Genomic DNA, 18,702 nt, shown 5'->3' on the forward strand with positions numbered 1-18,702 from the left:
TGGAGCATATTATTCCTGCAATGCTTGCCAGAATTCTATGGCTTATTTGTTGTTTGAGACTTACCATATGTGTCTTTGATCCCTGCCTAGTAGGCACCCTGGCTGCTTGCCAGTTTGGCACTTAGGATTATCAGCAGTATGAATAGCTCCCTTGCTTCTGATTCTGTCCTTCTTGCTGTCATCAGATCACTCTTTAAACAACTTTCTTATTTTCTTTTAGATGCTTGTAAATGACCAACCTATTTTTACCATGCCTTTCTTGGCCAAGGTGCCACACTGCAGGAAATCCAACAGCTTAATGTTTCCACTCCTAATGATCTGACTGCCAACTACCTGTGTAATTGCATGGGAACAATAAGGAGTACAGAAACATCGCTCATGGGAATGTTTGAAGTTTCTCTGCGTATTACACAAATTTGCCTGTTCTCTCCATCTGGTTGGCTTGGTGGCATAAATTCTATGAGACATTATTTAATTTAGTGAAAAGCATTCCTTTAAATAGATGTTTTAAAACCCTTGACCAGAATACAGTGTAAGCCAATGACAATGATAGATTCATAGGAGTATCAGAATAAGAAATGCTTTTAAAAGACAGATGGAAAGCCAAAAGCCAGTCATGTGCAATTTCTATTCGCTATCCTGATGTAGCACTAAACATATCTGAGTCCATCCATGTGTTCTGGTAAACCGAAGTTGTTCCAAAAATGCCATTGTTGAACAAAAAATATGAAGAATCAAAATAAGGAACAGCACAGGTCATATAAAGGTCCAGACCACAAGAGGCCCATGTGCTGCTACAGAAAGTTCTGTCAGAAGTCTGTTACTTTTCACATGATTTTGCAAATGCTTCTGCCAGTATATATACTGGTACTACCACTGAAAGTAGACAAGGTTAAACAGCCTATTGTACTATGTCTACTTTCGTGTTAACTCACACAGGGGGGTGGAGTAAGTTTTGCAGCCACTGTGAGCAAAACCAGTATTGGCATGATTATGCCTGCCTAAGACACACTGAACTCTTCTTGGAGCTACTTCCACGCTGTGCTATCCTACGTGACTCTTGTTTAGGAATAATGATTTGGCTTAGCTCTGAAGCTTTTAACACAGAGTGCTTTTTCGATAGATAAATTACCATGTACTTCTCCCAAGAAACATCTTCACCCCAAGATGAATGTGTTTTGTTTATACGTCTCTTGAAACAACTGCTTACATGGAACTAGAAACACTAGTTGAAACATTCAGTGCTGAATTGGCAAGGGTGAGAAACAAATTCTGATTTCAGGAAGAATGAGAGGTACAACAGAAAAAAAAAGAAGAGAAACTGTTGCATAAGAACCCAGTTTATTTGGGATTACTTCATAATGTATCACTGTTATGTGTTCCTTCTCTGCCCAACAACACTGGGATTTCAGAAAAAGATGTTCCTTTTCAGCATATTCGGTGGCACTCTGAGTCTTAAAGCAGGTCGTGTCCAAGAAATGCTCACAGTAGACTTAGGCTGGAAGAACACACTGAAGCTTTAAGCCCTGCAAAAATGTCATTCAATTCTGGCAGTGCATTTCATAGTTATGTTTGTAACAGCAGTGACAAATAAGCAACACTGTTAGACGGGATTTAATATGGAGAAGATAGCATTTTGACAGCTAAGGTAGCTGTAGAGGTTTATAATGAAGCTAACTTCAGAGGCATCTTTCAGAGAAAGATGATTAAAGGCGCTATGAAGTTTTACTTCAGTACTGGAGTAACTTGAAAACAGGTTTGGTAGGTAGGAGAGGTATACTTTAGATGCAGACATACTCTAACTTCCTTGTGATTGCATTTTTCACCCTATTTCCAGCTTGCTATGAAATGTATAGAAAAGTGTAAAATGAAATTACTTACCTCAATAAAGTGCTTTTCTCTTCAAATGTATTGCATCACAGATAAACTTTCTCTCACTGGGAGACATAAGAGTAAGGTTTAATTTTTTGGCCAGCCTTCGTGCATTTTATCCCTAGCTTTACAGGTGGCAAGACCAAAGCAAGTACCTGGAGTCAGCATTTAATGGCAACTTAGTGGAATTTTGAACTGTGGATATATAAGAATTTCGAATTCACAAATATTTTACTGAAAGAAGGCAGAAAAGATACTAACTGCCTCAAATTGCAGTCAGTAGAGAAACCTCCTGGCACTTCTCTGCAGCCAGATTTGAAATTGCAGATGCCCACCAGTGATATTTCAAAATAAATTTTAAATTTGTATTTTTAATATTTTATTTCAGAAAAGCTGTCATTACACTTGAAAAAACCAAAAATTTCCCAGCCAATTCATCAGCACCCAGTTTTGCTTTACAGAGACACTCAGAAACAGAGAGGGGTTCGGATGCACTGAACAGAAAGCTTGAAATGCAAAACAGCAGAAGAAAAAGATGCTTTGAGAGCATCATGTTTACCTGAGAGCGACTGAAACAGAGATTTGGCTGTAAACCTGATAATCTTTTGTACAAAATGACCGAGGGAAAGGTTAGTGAATTTAACAAAAACTCCTTGATACCCCAGAAAAGAAATGATCCATTAACTATTTACAGTGCATATGGTATTTCACTTGAGACTAGTCTGGAAAGTTGGCTGACACACTGAATGCTGAAGGAGATGACAAAATACAATCTGCTGCTTCTGACAGAGCTGTCAAAAACCTGGGAAGTACTCTACTTGCTACGTTCTAAGTTTCTGGTACCCAAATGAAAGGCATAAATGCAAACACGTGCATAAAGCCTCTTAACAATGACCTGCTGCCACTTCAATGGCCGAGTGAGCAGGACAGGTTTTATAACGCATCATTCGCAGCCCCCGGACTCCAAACAGGGCAAGCGCGCTCGGCCTCGAAGCAGCCCTATCCCTTCTCCTTGCTCTTCTCTTTTCCCTGGAGCCTTCTGCCAGAAGCACTGAAAGCCCGGGCTGGGCCCCGTTTGCCCGGTGTGTGCGGAGGGGCAGGAGGGATGCAGGACAGGACGGGCCCGCCGGGTCTCCTCAGGGGTTTCTCCCCCACCCCTCCCTCCAATGGCAGGCTGCTGTGGCGCTGCCCATGCCCGCACCTCCCGCGGGCAGTCACCGCCGGAGCTTCTCTGCCGGGCCGTGAAGAGGGGGAGGTGAGGAGAGAAGGTATGCCCGCGGCCGCCTCCGGGGAGGGTGACCCCCGCCACTGGGGTCCGCCGCGGCCGCCAGGGCGCGGCGGCGGTTGGCGGCGCTTGACGGCGGCTGAGGGCGCTTGGCGGGTCGTCGGGCTGAGGCGACAGTTGTCGCAGCGTCCGCGATGGGGGGCGCGGCGGGGATACCGGCGCGGCAGGCTCCCGCGCTCCGCCAATCACAGGCGCTGCTCGGGGCTGGGCTGCAGCGACCCTGTGGCTGGCTCTCCGGGCAGCCGGTGAGCGCCCCACCGCCGCGACATGGGCACGGTGCCGTCAGCGCTGAAGCACTGCCTCAGCTACCAGCACCTCCTCAAGGAGCAGCTGTGGATCGGGGAGCCGGCCGCGCCGCCGCCTGCGGCTCCTTACCCCGGGCAGGTATCGCCGGGCGGGGTGAAGGGATGGGATGGTGCAGGCCCTGCGAGGCGCGGCCGCCGCCAGGGGGAGGCCGGGGCTCTCCGTGCGCGGGGGGCCGCAGCCGCCCGGCGCCGCCACCGCCCCTCGCCGCCGCCTCGCCCCCCACGCACGTACCCTCGTCCCTGCTGCCCCCTGCTTGCGCCGGCCCTCGGCCGCTTCCCGGCCCGCACCGCAGGGTGTAAGGGCGTGCGCGGAGCAGTGGGGGCTTCAAATCCCCACGCGCCGATTCCTGTGGCTTTCCTTGTCAGTTTCAGAACGCAGCTGGTTTAAAACCATCTATCTGAACTGGTAGTGCAAACGCAGGAGGGCATCTCTAGTGGCGCTGTGGTCCCCTCCACCTGTTGGAATCTACTGTGTGAAAAGTCATAAAGCTGTAGGGTGACACATGTTTTGGCGAGGCCGCAGTATCGCCGAGGCTACCCGGTGTTTGTACTTCTCTAACGAGTGGAGTGGGCCCATCTGCTGTGGAGGCAGAGCCATTGGCTCCTCTGGAGCAGCGACACCCTCCTTTTGGCGAGGGATTGTCATGAGTGAGTGAAAGTGGTTGCTCACCCTCCTGTCTGTCAGCTATGAACAGGTGTGAAGAGTGGCTGGAGATAGTGGGGAATGAGAGACGAAGTTTGGTGAGGAGGCCCATGGGCAGGTGTCCAAATGAAGACTGTAGGCCATGACTGTCCTAATCTTGGAAGAAAAGCAATGAAGGAAAGGGAAAGCTACCAGTGGCTTTTAGGGGGAGGCTGCATAAATCTGGAAAGACGTTGGAGGAGGACATCAACATGATGGTCAAACAAGGAAATAATTCTACAATGAAATAATTCTGAGCATGACATTGCTTTTGCTATAACAGCACACGTATTGTTCAGGCATATTGTGTCTGAACTGTCATTCATTCCGAGTCTAACTCCAGTAACCAGTTGGTGCTTCAAACATTAAAAAACATGAGGCAAGCTTACAATAAAATTGGTTTAAAATTCACATCTTCAGAAAACCCACTGCTTGTTCTCTTTTGTTTTTTCCACCTTTCAGATATACCAGAGGTACATCTTCCATTTTTCTCCACCATCTCACAATGGAAGTGAAATTTAATTATTAGAGAGCAATGTAACTTTGGAGGTGGGGAGATCATGAAAAATATAATGTTCTGAGTGCTGCGAAAGCTCGCAGCATTATAATTTTGTTTCAGATGATCTGAGCTTGATATTTCAAAAGCTACATATATGGAATGCCCAAAGGAATACTGTTTGAAGAACAGAGCTTTGGATAGGTAAGCTCTATACAGCTTCCAGCTATCACAATTCCCTGAGAGTAGTGCCTATCCAGCATTGAATTTTAGGCAAAAAACCCCAAGCATTCAGTTGTTTCTGTAAAAGTGGAAAAATGTTTTCTTACTTTAGAAAGAAATAAAATAGAATGAAAGAACTTTTATGTATTGGCATGAAGCAAAGCATTACAACCTCTTCGTATGCCCTTGCTACATTTTGGTGCATCATTTCCTTACAAAAATGATCAGACAAAGCACCTGTAAGGTTCGAGGGCTTTTTGCAACAGAGAGGGTTGCAAAAACAATATTATTTTCCCAGAAAATTGTAGATAAAAATAAAAAAAGGTTTCTTTATTTTAAAGGTAACGGATGCCTCTAACTTTTGCTTCATTTTTGCAGTGCTCTTTCATTTTCACAAACATTTTTCTTCTTCCAAGGATATAGAAAGAGGTCTTCCTCAGTAGACAGCAAACAGGAGAATTTACTGCTTATCTTCCCTGTGCACATCGATGTGATTGGAAGCTGCACAGTCTGCTGAGCTCATTGACACTAATTAAGTCCAGAGCTGGACACTGTTAATGTTTTAACATTTGCTCCTGCATTACCCTGCTGTGATTTTTATTAGAGGGTTTTAATAATTTTCTTTATTTTACGTGTTCTTTAATATGTTCAAATTTCCATTTTTCTCACATGAATGCTTAAACAACCCATAAAGGTTTTCCTTATGCTTGAGTGCATTCTGTACCAATTCTGTTCAAGAAAAAACTTGTTTTTCTTTATGTGATCTAGAAACCATACTAGCTCAAGTGATGATTGTAAAAAGTGGGAAGTTTTTTGTTTATTTTGATCAGTGTGTGCAAGACAGTTATGGGGACACCACTGTAATCACATTTATGTGGGTATACTAACAAATAAAGTAGGGGAAGTGACTTAAGGTGCAAGAACAGTTTCCCAGAAATGTTTCTCACATTTCCCAGTTTCCCAAGAAGTTTCCCAGCTTTCATTGCTGATGAAAATAAGGAGTTGATTTTCGTGTTGAAATCTTTTCAGGAGTTTTTCACGATTTTTTTTAAACACAAAGTAAAATGTTGGTGTTTTTAGAATGTTGCTACTAGGACTCTTGTAAAACTAAAATAGTTTAATTTTGTTTAGAAAATCCAAAATATATAAAAATTTGATTATATACTGTGCTGACTAATTTGTAAAGGTCCAGGTTTAACCCCTTGGAGCAGTATTGGAGGCAAAATAATAGGTCCTAGAGTGAGTAGTGGGATATCTTAATCCTTGCTTTCCCTTAATTTCCTGTTTCATTTAGGAAAATGAATGAAAATCCTTTTCAATACTTGAAAGTAGTATTGAAAAGGAAAGTATTGAAGTATTGAAAAGGAAAGTATTGAAGTATTGAAAAGGAGAGGTGAAAAGCAACAGCTAGATAGAAAGTAAACAGAATTCTCTGGTATCTATTAGAGTTTGCTAATATATATTTCACTCTTATTTAGTCTAGTCTGTATTATGTAAAAAAAAAATTGAATACCTGAATAGTCAATGAGACACCACATTCCTGTTACAGTATCTTCATTTTATTAATTTTTCTTAATTTCTTAATTTTGTTTGCTTCAGAAATACTGTCTTTTGTTTCATACAAAAGTTCTGCTTCACTCTCTTAGCATTAGCCCAGCATATACTGTTTTTATAAATACATCTGATTAATATTAAAGGTCTGGTTAATTTTACTGAATAGGAGCTACATGAGAATTTGTTAAAGACATGGATTTATATCAGAACTGTAAAACGTGCTAGGATCTATGTAGGAATGAGGTGGCAGTAGATGTCGTAGTCCTAAGAAGATATCCACAGTGATCAAGATTGCTACTAATGATGATTCATAGCACTTGACTGGAATTTGTAATGTACTTTGTGTTCTGTTTTATAAAATCCTCAGGCTGAGCAGCAGGGAGGAAGGCTGGCTGTTCATTGCTGCTGCTGGTTGTCCTCTGGCTTAGCAGGAACCTTCTGGCTGGAAGGAGGAATGGCCTGAGAGCAACTGACGTTGGTCTCATCCTACAGACTTAATGTTATGTTTTCATGTAGTTTAAAATGGAATTTTAATGTGTTAGGAATAGGCTAAGGAGACAGCAGGGAAAAGCTAGATGGCTAAAGAAGTGGTGTGAAAGACTGGGAAGAAATTCAAAGGTACTTTGAGACTAATAATCCGAACTCAAAACTGTGACATTATCAGAAGTGATTGAAGAAGGGAAGAACCTTGGAATACTCACAAATCATGGGAGGACTACAAGCTGCCAATACAGTATAGCTGTTAAAAAAATCAAATCAAGTCCTTGGTTATGTCAGATGAAGTATTTCCAGTCAAACAGGGAGATGTTGCCATTGCAAAACACTGTATCTGAGGCTTGTTCAGTTTTAGTTAGTCACGTTGAAGAAACTGAATTGTAGCTGGGCCAAGTTAGGTCTTGCACCACTGGAATGGTCAGGAAAATGGAGACGAAATGTAAAATAACTTTGTTTTTTTTGATATCTAGTGTTAAGACCTGGGCAGGCAGGGAGGGAAGAAAAGGAAAGAGCTGCTTAAAATAATGTGTTGCCCCACACAAACAAATGCTTATAATTTGTCTATTAAATACAGAGTAGAAATCTAAAAGCTAAGTATCAAGTGGTGACATTCTTTAATACAGATAAAATAAGCAAAATAATGAGGGTGAATAGCCTCTATGATTTAGGTTTAGAAAAAGGACTGTATGATGTGGTTTCCATAGTAGTGAAAATGATTGGCTTTTTAAGAGATTTTAAAGTTTATATAATAAGGAATAGGGACTAGTTATTTAGGTGTTGTAAAATAGAGACAATTCCAGTTTTTAATTACATTGCATGGCTTACAATACTTTGGAAAAGATAGAATTAGTTAAGGTCATTGTGCCAACTTCAATGTGGATATTTGTCTTCTGCCACCTTAAATCAGTGCATCCTGCTCTAGTCTACAAGAGTTGTAATGGCTAAACATAGCTAAGTAATAAGCATCTTTTTCTTAGACCCTGGGTTTTAACATACCACTAGTTAGGTGTACTAAGATGTATGGCATATTAGGACTTACATGGTTTGGTAAGGGTTGCCTACATCTACTAGAAGGAAAGCAAAAATAAGTAAAAAAATAAAATTCTAGTCTCTTGCTCTCCTAGATGTGGCTGAGACTCTAGGAGGCGTAAATCTGTCTAAATAATGCTAATGTGTGCTCTGTTATCCTGTAGGATTTCTGTCACAGATTGAGACTGTCATATAGATGCAATACCCAGAATTATTAACACTTGTTTGGTATATTATCATTGGAAATCATAGTGTACATTATTGTCAGTTTTATAACTGGAGAGGAACTCAAATTTTACATGCTAAATATGTATAATAATAAACAAAAGCTTGGGTCGTCTAATTTAGACAGATAGCTTTTGTTTCAGTGCCTAGGTTGCAATGATTTATATGCTACATGCCTAAATATCCAGACCTAAAACACACAGCCTAAGATTCCCTCATCTCCTCCCTACATGACACTCTTATATCGAGATGCACACAAGTGTCTTGCTTTTGCAGTTTTAATATGTTTATTTAGATTTTGCAATATACTGGCATGTTATAAACATGAGGCCTGAAGCCTCTCAAATATATTTTTAAAGTAACTAAAGAATAACAATGAAAGACACAGTCTTGTCTTAACCACTTTTGTATTTGATGGTTGTTTCTTGATTCAAATTACAGCATAAAAAAGCAGAGATATAGTATTGTGCTACCTGGGAGGAGAAGTCATGTATGTTTTATTTGAATATTTAGCTACACCTCAGAGGAACTGATTTGAGGCATACTGTATTTCACGTTCTTTTTGTCTCCATACAGCCCAGGAATGAATTCACATTTGCAGGCTATCCTTAAATAACTATTTAGGCTATTTTCATTTTTCAATTTAATTTATTTAGTTTAAGAAGTATTATAAAATTTGCTGTCAGCAATATTGCAAATGTATTAATTTGTTGTGACAATTACAGTATGCAAGAAACACATCATAATTTGCATTCTTTTTTTTATCTGCTGAAAATTGCACATAATGTGTATTTTTAACAGAGAAAAAGAAGGTACATGTCCTGAACTTTATATTGCAGAATTCTTGTTTCTTGACTTTTTGAAAAGATGACGTTATTTATAGATACTTAATGAAATCAGTATAGAGAATGTATATTAATTGCATGGGGCGAAGATCTTGTATCCTTTCCCTCCCCCTCTCCTTTACCCACCATACTTACCTCATCTGTGTTTTCATCATGGACTTCCAGAGTATTTATATTTTATGTTGCTTTTCATCTGTTTCATTTACATTTATGTTTGTATTTGAAGACTAAATATCTGATCACTAAGAGACTTTGAAATTCCTGATTTCCAGCCCTTCATATTCCTCTACATGTAAAGGCTTTGTCAGTGCAGAGCTAAATTGGTGGATCATTTTCTCAACAAATGCATCACAAGAATGGGACTTTTTTTGTTTTGTTGCAGATTCTCAAGCAACATTTATTTTCTTGATGTAAAGCATAAAAAGTTATAAAAAAATAAATAAACCAGAAAGGATTACTAGAACTATAATTGAGAACTAAATTATAAACTAAGTTTGTATCAGCATGCTGTATGTTTTCTTCATGACTTTGGAGATGATAAATGACATTTGATACATGCTGACACTGAAGGTCATAAATAAAATACAAAAACATACTCCCACTGAATTTAATCAGAGTAGAGATAGTTCAATGCTGAGATCTTTCCAAAATTGTCTTTGAAGTCAAGAGGAGTTTCCCCTTTGGAAGATCCAGTCACTAGGCTCATGCCAATTTTTTCAGCCAGGTATTCTTTATGCTGCAAAATAAGAGCTCAAGAACGTGGTGGATAAAGTGTTGAAGAGAGAGAGTCCGAAAAGGCTAAGTAGTTGGTTTGCTAAGGGTGCCAAACAAGATGTTAGAAGTTAAGAGACTGATAAAAAAGTGTAGGTTAGACCTAAATAGAGTCGCTGGTTTTTAGTTCTTTTGTGCCATTGGATCATAAATAGTGGAAAGATAACAGGAGCTTTTTAGTTGATACAGATTTATGCTATACTGGGATTATAATGTGGGTTTAGAAGTTTATAATACAGCTGGAAATGTTGTAAAGGATTTTACAGATCTTGCTCTGCAAATTTGGGAATTAAAAAAATACACAGGAAATTTCTGCTCAGACCCAACATCTGTTTTTTGGTGAGATCCCGTTTTGACTTGTCCCACCTCCACCTCCTTCAAAGCCTACATATGGGCACAGTGATGTTCATTTCCTCTCTTGCCAGTTCAAGGAAAGAGATATAATTTCAGACACCCCATGTATCAAATCATAATTTTAAAATTCATACATCTGAGATCATTCTTCATAATTCATTTTCTCATTGCCTTGGCTGAGAGTGAAGATAAGCGAACTGCCCAAGATCAACTAGATCCAAATTTAATTCCTACTAAAGTAAATGGGTTTGTCTCAGGTTTTAATAAGGATTTTATTTACAATTTGTGGATCTTCTAGCTCTAGTTTAGGTAAGGAAATCTCACAGTGCTTATTAAGACTGCTGTAAGACTTACCAGTTGGTCAAATATAGATGTTTTCCTAAAGCAAAATATTTACTGCTCCAAATTAATCAAATTTTGTATATTTAAACTGTCTGACAAGGTGGCTAATAGATAGTAGTAACAGTTGTGTCTATAGTGGCTTGGATTACAAGTTTTTATTTTTTCACTTAGACTTGGCTTGAAGGTGAAATGCTGGGTACCTAGAATGAAGTTGCACTTATTTTCTCTCAGTTTTAATGATAGAACCTTTTCCAGTGTTTCAGAGGAAAAAGGTAGCTCCAATTCTTGCAGTATCTGGGTTGGAAGATTTGCTTGTTTATGTATGTGTTTGAATTTCAGTTTCTATGTGAATATCACACAATGAGAAACTGGTGCAGTGTAGGTACAGTCCAGAGATAAAGCTGAAATGAGTTCTTGCCACCTCTGCTCTTTCACAACATAAATATTCGAGGTGTTTAACCAAGGTGACGATTCTCTGAAATTTTAGGAATTGAAGGTTATTGAGATCCTTTGATGTGTCAAATGTGGAAGAAGTTATGTTTAAAGAAATGGTGGGGAACTGCGGAAAAGTAGTTATTTAGTATTTCAGGCTGTGTTGAATTCCATTGTTTAGCTTCTCATTCATTTAACAAAGGTTAAATTTTTTCTTTAGCATTATTCTTTTCCCCCAAATGTATATTTTAAAAGACAGATGAAATATGAAAGAGAAATGTGTATTAAAGATGGTGTGTGGTATTGTGAACTTGCGGGGGAATGTGTACCACCTTACAGTGTGTGCCAATGCACATCACGATGCATATGTGGACCCTGACATACAGTGTAATAAAATACTATGCACTCAGTAAGGCTTATCAATTAACCTCAGAAAATACTGGAATGTAAAAATGTTAATTTTAAGAATGGGAATAAAAAGCTGTCAGGCACAAATTTATAGGAAAAAGTTCTCTCTGGTTATCTAATCCATCCATCTTCTGTCACTGGAAAAACTCATCAGGATATTGAAACTCTGAGAAATGTTGCTCTGTTGGCTGATCTGGAATTTCTGAGATAAGAGCATGTAATATGAGACCTTTAGCTCAATGATCAAAATCAGGCTTTCATACTGTGCTAAATACCAGTAAAGCTAATTCAGCATTTTTGCTTTTCAGCAAAAAGGAAATATTTTATTACTGCTGTATTAACGTACAGTTGTATAGCCCTTTTGGGGCAGAAATGTCAAAATTGTGCACACACTTTGAAACTAAATAGTGCAGTGGAGATAAAAATTTCTTCTATTTTGTAATATGTTGATAGTGACATAAGTTTTAATGAATGATAAAAAGTTTGTGAAATACGAGAGTATGAATCAGATACAGATGTTATTTTTCTGACTATCTGGTCTTTTAATCAATCTCTCACTCCAAAGGAATCAGAAAACTGATAAATGCATGATTCACATTTCAGGAAAATACTTTTAGGGATAGTTATAATGGTTGCTTTTCAATCTTAGGGTATTAGAGTTGGAAAGTAATCAGCTCATGACTTTACAGACTTTTACTGGGTTAGACGTAATAATTGATGAAGATTTCAATCATAGTTTGGGACAAAATTCTAATGTTGCAAAGGATGAAAAAGATGCTGCCAGGTTATAAGAAGGAAATTATAATTGCTGTCAGAATGTTGAAGCTGGTATTATTTTTAGATAATTCCCTTGTTAAATGGAGATTCATGTTTTAGTGTAAATGGAAGAAAGTTACTCTAATTGTTATATTACATTTGAATGTTTTATTTGGATTAAATACATTTATGAAAGTGATTCTCAACAGCTTTTGCAAAACAAAACAAAAAACAACCCCCAAAACCAACCCAGATTTATTACATGCAAAAACTGCTAAAAGGGGCTTTTTTAAAAACACCTCTGATGGGTAGACATTTCTTCTACATTTCTTCTTTGTTGGGTGCTTTTTTTTTTTTTTCCTTTTTGCCCACAGATGTTAGCTGTTTTGTATGGGAATAAAGGTGTTAGTTTATGAGTTTCTTGGAGAAAAAAGTTTAAAGGCTTTGAGTGCATAAGATGTGTGGACTGAAGCGCCAGAGGACATTGGTGGAATGTTAGGTGAAACCCATAGGGAAATAATTCAACAGCAGCATCTGGAAAGGAACTGTATGTGGCTTTAGGGTTTACTTTTAATGCAAGTAGTTAAGATGAGATTAAATATAGGTGTTAGTATGTGAGAAATGGGGGAGCAAGCTAAGTGATGAAGGTATATCATGTGGAATACTGGGATTAGGCAAAAGATTTAACAGAATCCACAGCTGATCGCAGCTGAATCTTTAAAAGCCTGGAAGCATAATTGGAATTGAACTATATGTTGGCTTCGTATAAAGCAAAACAGCTTACATGAAGAATTTACTGGGGAAAGAGAAGAGAGAGGATAGGCAAGTTCCTTTGCCCTGCCATGCCTCACTGTTGCCTGAATGGTATGAAGAAGGTGGAAAGTTAAGCTAGTACGCCAGCTGGCTGTTGGCTCTATAGAGAGGAGTCAACTGGTGATTAAGAATTTTCTCGTTTCCCTGTCGTTTTTTGATTCAGTTGCCTAAGCATAATTGTCTGGTGCCATGAGAGATGCCCTAAGGTAACTGAGATGGCTTATAGGGTTGGCAGGTATCAAACAAGATTTATGGGAGACCCCCACCCCCTGGCGCGGTAGCTGGAAGTCAAGTGGGATGCATCTGAAATGCAGTTGGTGCCTGTAATTAGCCATCTGACTCGTGCCCTTACAACTTGGCTGAATCATTTCATTGCTGACAGTGCTGAGGAATGGCTTGCTTCAGCCAGCCATGCTTCATTGCTGATGCCACTTAGGATGCCCTATAATATCCTACTTTACCTCCAGCTGCCAAAAAAGGCACAGGTCCTGTGTTCTCCATGCTGTGTTTAGGACACCTTAAGACTTTATATGTGAATATATAAATTGACTGTACAGGGATACCTAGCACACCAGTAGACATATATGTGTAGATACCTAAGTTCAGGTGTCTTAAAGTCCAATTGAATCCTGCCATTAAGAACATTTCAGGACATTTTAAGCTTCGTGAGTTGTATGGCTGGCTTGCATTTAGTCCCTAAGTATTATTATCTGTCATCAATTTAGAACAATCCTTTGGTCAACATTATGTGTCACAGTAAAATGAAAGTACAGCTAATGGTGGTAATACTATTAGATATTTTTTACTTACTTTGTGCTTAGTTAAAACTGATGACTGGTCTTATTACCAGTTTTACAGCAATGCACATTTCTTTCTCATCTGTTGTATAGCTTATTATCCAGAATATGGATGCTGAAAAAAAATCTTTCTAAATACGCAAAGTCTAGAAGTGGAAGCAATAAAAAACCTAGGAAATGTTATGATTCATTTTGCCATGACAACAATCTTCTCAAGCAGTCTGAAGTGATAGGACCCCATTTTGATTTTGCCTTCGTTGTAGTTTCTCTATTACCAATCCATTTTCTTCTGCTTGTTCCACTTCACTTTTTTCAGGTTTGCATGATTAGAACAAATTACAATCTTATTACATAACTATTTAATGTAAGAAATCGGAAAGTTAACCAGTTCAGCAGAAGCTGTGGCATATAATTATTAGTACTTTTTAGTAAACACATAAATCCCAATATAAAAAAAAAAATAAAAAGTTAAAAAGTAAGGCATTATATCTGTCTTTTTTCTAAATTTCATATAATCAACATTTTCAATAGCTTTAATTATTATCAGTTAAGTGGGCAGAAACTGATATTTAAATATGCTCACATTTGACTGATTCCATTGTGAAAATAGAACATTTTTGCAACATCGAGAATGGTGCAGTGTTCAAGATACCATAATTTCCTTCCTACTATTGGGAAATTATTATGGTAACACTTTGCAGATGTTATTTTTCCAAAGAGCTTTATAAATCTTAAATTCCCCTGAAGGATGAGTTGCCAACAGTGGCTAAATAAATAACCATTAAACTACTGTCATTTTTATCAGTGTCTTTTGGGAAGAGAGCTATGGAAAACATAGCGGTGGGCCAGCTGTACTTGAATTAAAGATTTCCTTGATCTTTTAGGCACTGCCTTTGGACACAAAAGGTGATTTTAATGACAAGAATAATTGAGAATGGTTGATTTACTTCCAACTTTTTACTTGAGTTCTTAAAGATCTATGCATAACTCATATTTACAATGAGGTATTTAAAGAGACTTATCTGATAGAGTGGATGAGCTGGCTTGTCAATGTATTCGTTTCCCCCCTCCCCTTGATATCCCAAAGCATTATAAAGGGCAAATTATTTTCACATGTTGGTCTTGTAAGGATGATCATGCCTCTGCTTTTTCAATGTGTGTGGAAAAACACCACTCTTTCTGCCTTCTAGAATTCTGTCTTCAATCTTGCCTGTAAAACACCATACACACCATAATACTATTACCATAAATAATAGTAAAGGAAAGTGTGGGAGGTTTTGGCTCCAGTGTCGTCAGTATGCTGTTGATCTCAGTTCTCTGTATCCTTTTCATCCAGCCCAGATGGCAGACTATAATTGCTTTTCCAGGCTTTGACCAAGATAGGGATATGGATGAAAGTGAGTTGGCTGCAAATCAACTTGGTTAATAGAGAAATGCTGCTTGTTAGCATTTAGGGAAATAGAAAAAGGTAATGTATACACCATGTCCTGAAAATACATTTTTTAATTTTTTCTAAATTGACTGGCTGTGTTGGTCTCTTACTAACAACAGAGGCCTCTGGTACCATTTATTGTTAACTGATTCCATTGTAAGACAAGTCTAACTGTGGTTGTCTATTCCTCTGCTACCACCTGACTCTAGTAATACATTCCCTTCATCATTAGTTTGCAAGTTATCTAAAACTGTCTGTAACTGCAGCACATTTGCCTGTTTTTAGGTTGCATGATCTCTTAGCTTTAATTGACATTTTGTCCTGGGTTCATCTATAACAGTTATTTTTCCCCTTCCTCGTAGCTGATACAGTGTTTCGTCTTTAGTCTGAGAACAATGCTGATAACACACCAATGCTTTAGTTGTTGCTAAGTAGTGTTTACTCTGAACATAGAATCATAGAGTCATAGAATGGTTAGGGTTGCAAAGGACCTTAAGACCATCTAGTTCCAACTCCCCTGCCATGGGCAGGGACGCCTCACACTAGACCATGTTGCCCAATTCTCCATCCAACCTGGCCTTGAACACTGCCAGGGATGCAGCATTTACCACTTCTTTGGGCAACCTGTTCCAGTGCCTCACCACCCTCACAGTAAAGAACTTCTTCCTTTTAGCTAGCCTGAACTTCCCCTGTTTGAAGTTTAAACCCGTTACTCCTTGTCCTGTTGCTACTGATGAAGAGTCCCTCCGGAATCCTTGTAGGCCCCCTTCAGATACTGGAAGGCTGCTATGAGGTCTCCACGCAGCCTTCTCTTCTCCAGGCTGAACAGCCCCAACTTTCTTAGGATGTCTTCATACGGGAGGTGCTCCAGCCCCCTTATCATCCTCGTGGCCCTCCTCTGGACTTGCTCCAATAGCTCTGTATCCTTCTTATGTTGAGGACACAAGGACTTTTCAGTCTCTCATGCTCCGCCAGTGAGGAGGGGCACAAGAAGCCAGAAGGAAGCAGAGACAGGACACCTGACCCAAACTAGCCAAAGGGATATTCTATACCACAGCACGTCATACCGAGTATATATACTGGGGGGAGTTACCCAGAAGGGCAGACTGCTGCTTGGGTTGGGCTGGGTATCAGTCAGAGGGTGGTGAGCAATTGTATTGTGCATCACTTGTGTTTATTGGGGTTTTTTTATCTTTCTTTTTTTAGTTTCATACTATCACCTCTTGTTATTTCCCATATCATTATTATTATTATTAGTTTTATATTATTAGTTTTGTATTATGCTTTAGTTATTGGACTGTTCTTATCTCAGCCTCTGGGGTTTACATTCATTCCTTCAATTTTCCTTCCCATCCCACCTGGAGGAAGGGTGAAAAGGGGAGGTATAAGTGAACGGCTGCATGGTTCTGAGTTACCAGCTGTGCTTAAACCACGACGCATTTGTATTCAGACCTCTTCAATTCCACATGCTCTACATGTGCTGAAAATAGGAACAAATGTTTTTTTAGAAGATAGCAAGTCATCAGTGATAATTCAGAAAGGTCAAACTCATTCAGGAGATTGATATTTGACAGATTTGGTCTATTTTTTTGTTCTGTCAGGTTATTAATTATTTTAAATAATAATTAATTATATGTAAAATACAGACATGATATTAAAGAAGGCATTTCTGTGTTTTCAAAGATTTTGAGCAGTCTTTGGGCTTGATTTTGTCATGTAAAACTACTGCTTTTTTTCAAAACATCCAACATCATGGCAGAGAATTGGGTGTGGTTTGCAGTTGCTCTTAGAACAAGCTGGTCCTTCTGTTAGACAGTCAATCCTCAGTTCCAGAGATGTCCCTTTTGAAGGGTGATCAGAACAGCAGTTTCTCTACCTTCATCTGCCTGTGGAATTTTCTGATCCACTGGAGCTCACATTTGGCAAATTTTAAGCCTTGACCACCAAAAATGTTTGCATGAGTCTCTACTGACATGGAAGAGGTTATTATCCTTAGTTAGATCTAGGCAGTATAGTTAGAATGTAGCATGGACTGTCATGATTTTGTTGATCACAATTTTAAATGGGTAAGTTTATGCAATTCAAATATTCACATTTCTTACCTTTTGCTTACTAAAGGAAAAGGCTTCTGGGAGTCAGTAACTATCTTCACATTATAATAATTTTTATACATATTTTCCAGTATACTTTCACTGGCTTTTTAAAAGTGAATTATCAAAATATTTGAAGAAAAATAAGAATCAAAACCAACAAAATGTGTAAAATAATAGATCTAGAATGCTGATATTTATATGCCTATGTTTGCCCATAATATTTATTTCTAGTATTTGAAATAATACTAGTAATTGTATTTTATGTAATAATATTATTTACATTTCTTCATGAGTGTTTATATTTTGAATAGGTAATCTTAATAGATTTTTATCTTTACCATTATGTAAGGTGGGAAATATAGCTTTTATTCATTTTCTATCCAGCATAGCCATTACTGTGTACCTGAAATAAAACCACTGGTTAAGTTGCGCCCTCATTTCACTGCATCTGTGCTTTGCACAGTTTTGGGGGTTGAAAGCAATATGCGAAAAGTTACAAAGCAAGGATTTAATCACAACTGAAGTTAAAGAATATAGGCTAGCAACTCATGGTTTCACAGACTGGTGCTGGGAAAAACCCACGCCCAGTGTAGCAGTTCAGTGTAGCTCTTCAGTCTTGGAAGAAATACTGTTACATTTTATGTACTTTTCAGATAATGGAGAGATCAAGAAGAAAATCTAGTTTATGAAAAAACTGAGGTGGTCATAAAAAATTACAGGATTATATTGTTGCAAGATCAGTATGGTAACCCATGTAATTTGTTTAAGAATAGTAGTTTCAGAAAGCATTCCAAATCTATGACGTGATAAAAAGGAATCCTTAAGTCTGTTTGTTACTTCTGAATTTGGCTCTTCCTCACAAAAGGGGAAAATGAAGAATAGTCTAAGTATAGTCAGTCCAAGTTTAGTCTTTGATGTGATATGAAAAGTACAACAGAAAAAAACCTTCGTCCTCTCATGTATTTAAAAAATGTATTAATAAATTATTAGAGCTTATTCTTAAACTTTTAAAATAAAAATTAAAATAGACATCTCCAAACAGTGTGCAAATGTATGAGTCCCCTTTCAATTAAACAAAACAGAAAAAGCTGTGGTTTCAGTTTATGTTTATTCATAGTTCAAGCCAAGTTCACTCGAATTGGATAGATGAGGCAAATTATATGTTGGAGGCAGCTGCAGGTTTTATTTGCATCTCTGAGCAGCTGAGCACATCCACTGTAAGCAAAAGGGTAAACTGCAAATCATAGAAAACAATATTCAGCAGGTGTTTCACCCAAAGTATGTGAGACTTGACCTCTTGTGATCTAGTGTAAAGGAAAACAGCCTGAGAAGTGAGGAATTCCTTCTCCTACTCCCTCTGTCAGACTCCTGCAGACAGAGATTAGATTGATTTATGAACTCTGTAGCTCTTTTGGAAAATGTGCTATTTTATGTTTGGCTTGAAAGCAGTTACTTATTCAATTTGCTACATCTTGTTACATTTTGCTAAGACAT

At 38.5% G+C, this 18,702-nt stretch overlaps 1 protein-coding gene across 4 annotated transcripts in view; it reads left to right on the forward strand.

Annotated features, from left to right (window-relative positions):
- Positions 1-3,065: 3,065 nt before the first annotated feature.
- HMGCLL1 (3-hydroxymethyl-3-methylglutaryl-CoA lyase like 1) overlaps positions 3,066-18,702 on the forward strand; it is an 82,853-nt gene continuing 67,216 nt past the window's right edge. For 2 of the 4 annotated variants that reach the window (XM_030490796.2, XM_030490798.2), the window contains exon 1: positions 4,783-4,844. Coding sequence is in view for 1 of the 4 variants with exons in the window: in XM_030490795.2 (XP_030346655.1) it covers positions 3,425-3,541 (117 nt within the window). In the remaining 3 variants the exon portion in view is untranslated. Of the gene's footprint in view, positions 3,141-3,317; positions 3,542-4,782; positions 4,845-18,702 lie in introns of those variants that run through there. The other 2 variants (XM_030490797.2, XM_030490795.2) reach the window with 2 other exon arrangements.

The sequence above is a fragment of the Strigops habroptila genome, chromosome 6 (genome assembly GCF_004027225.2).
Source record: "Strigops habroptila isolate Jane chromosome 6, bStrHab1.2.pri, whole genome shotgun sequence".
Taxonomy (NCBI): Eukaryota; Metazoa; Chordata; class Aves; order Psittaciformes; family Psittacidae; genus Strigops; species Strigops habroptila.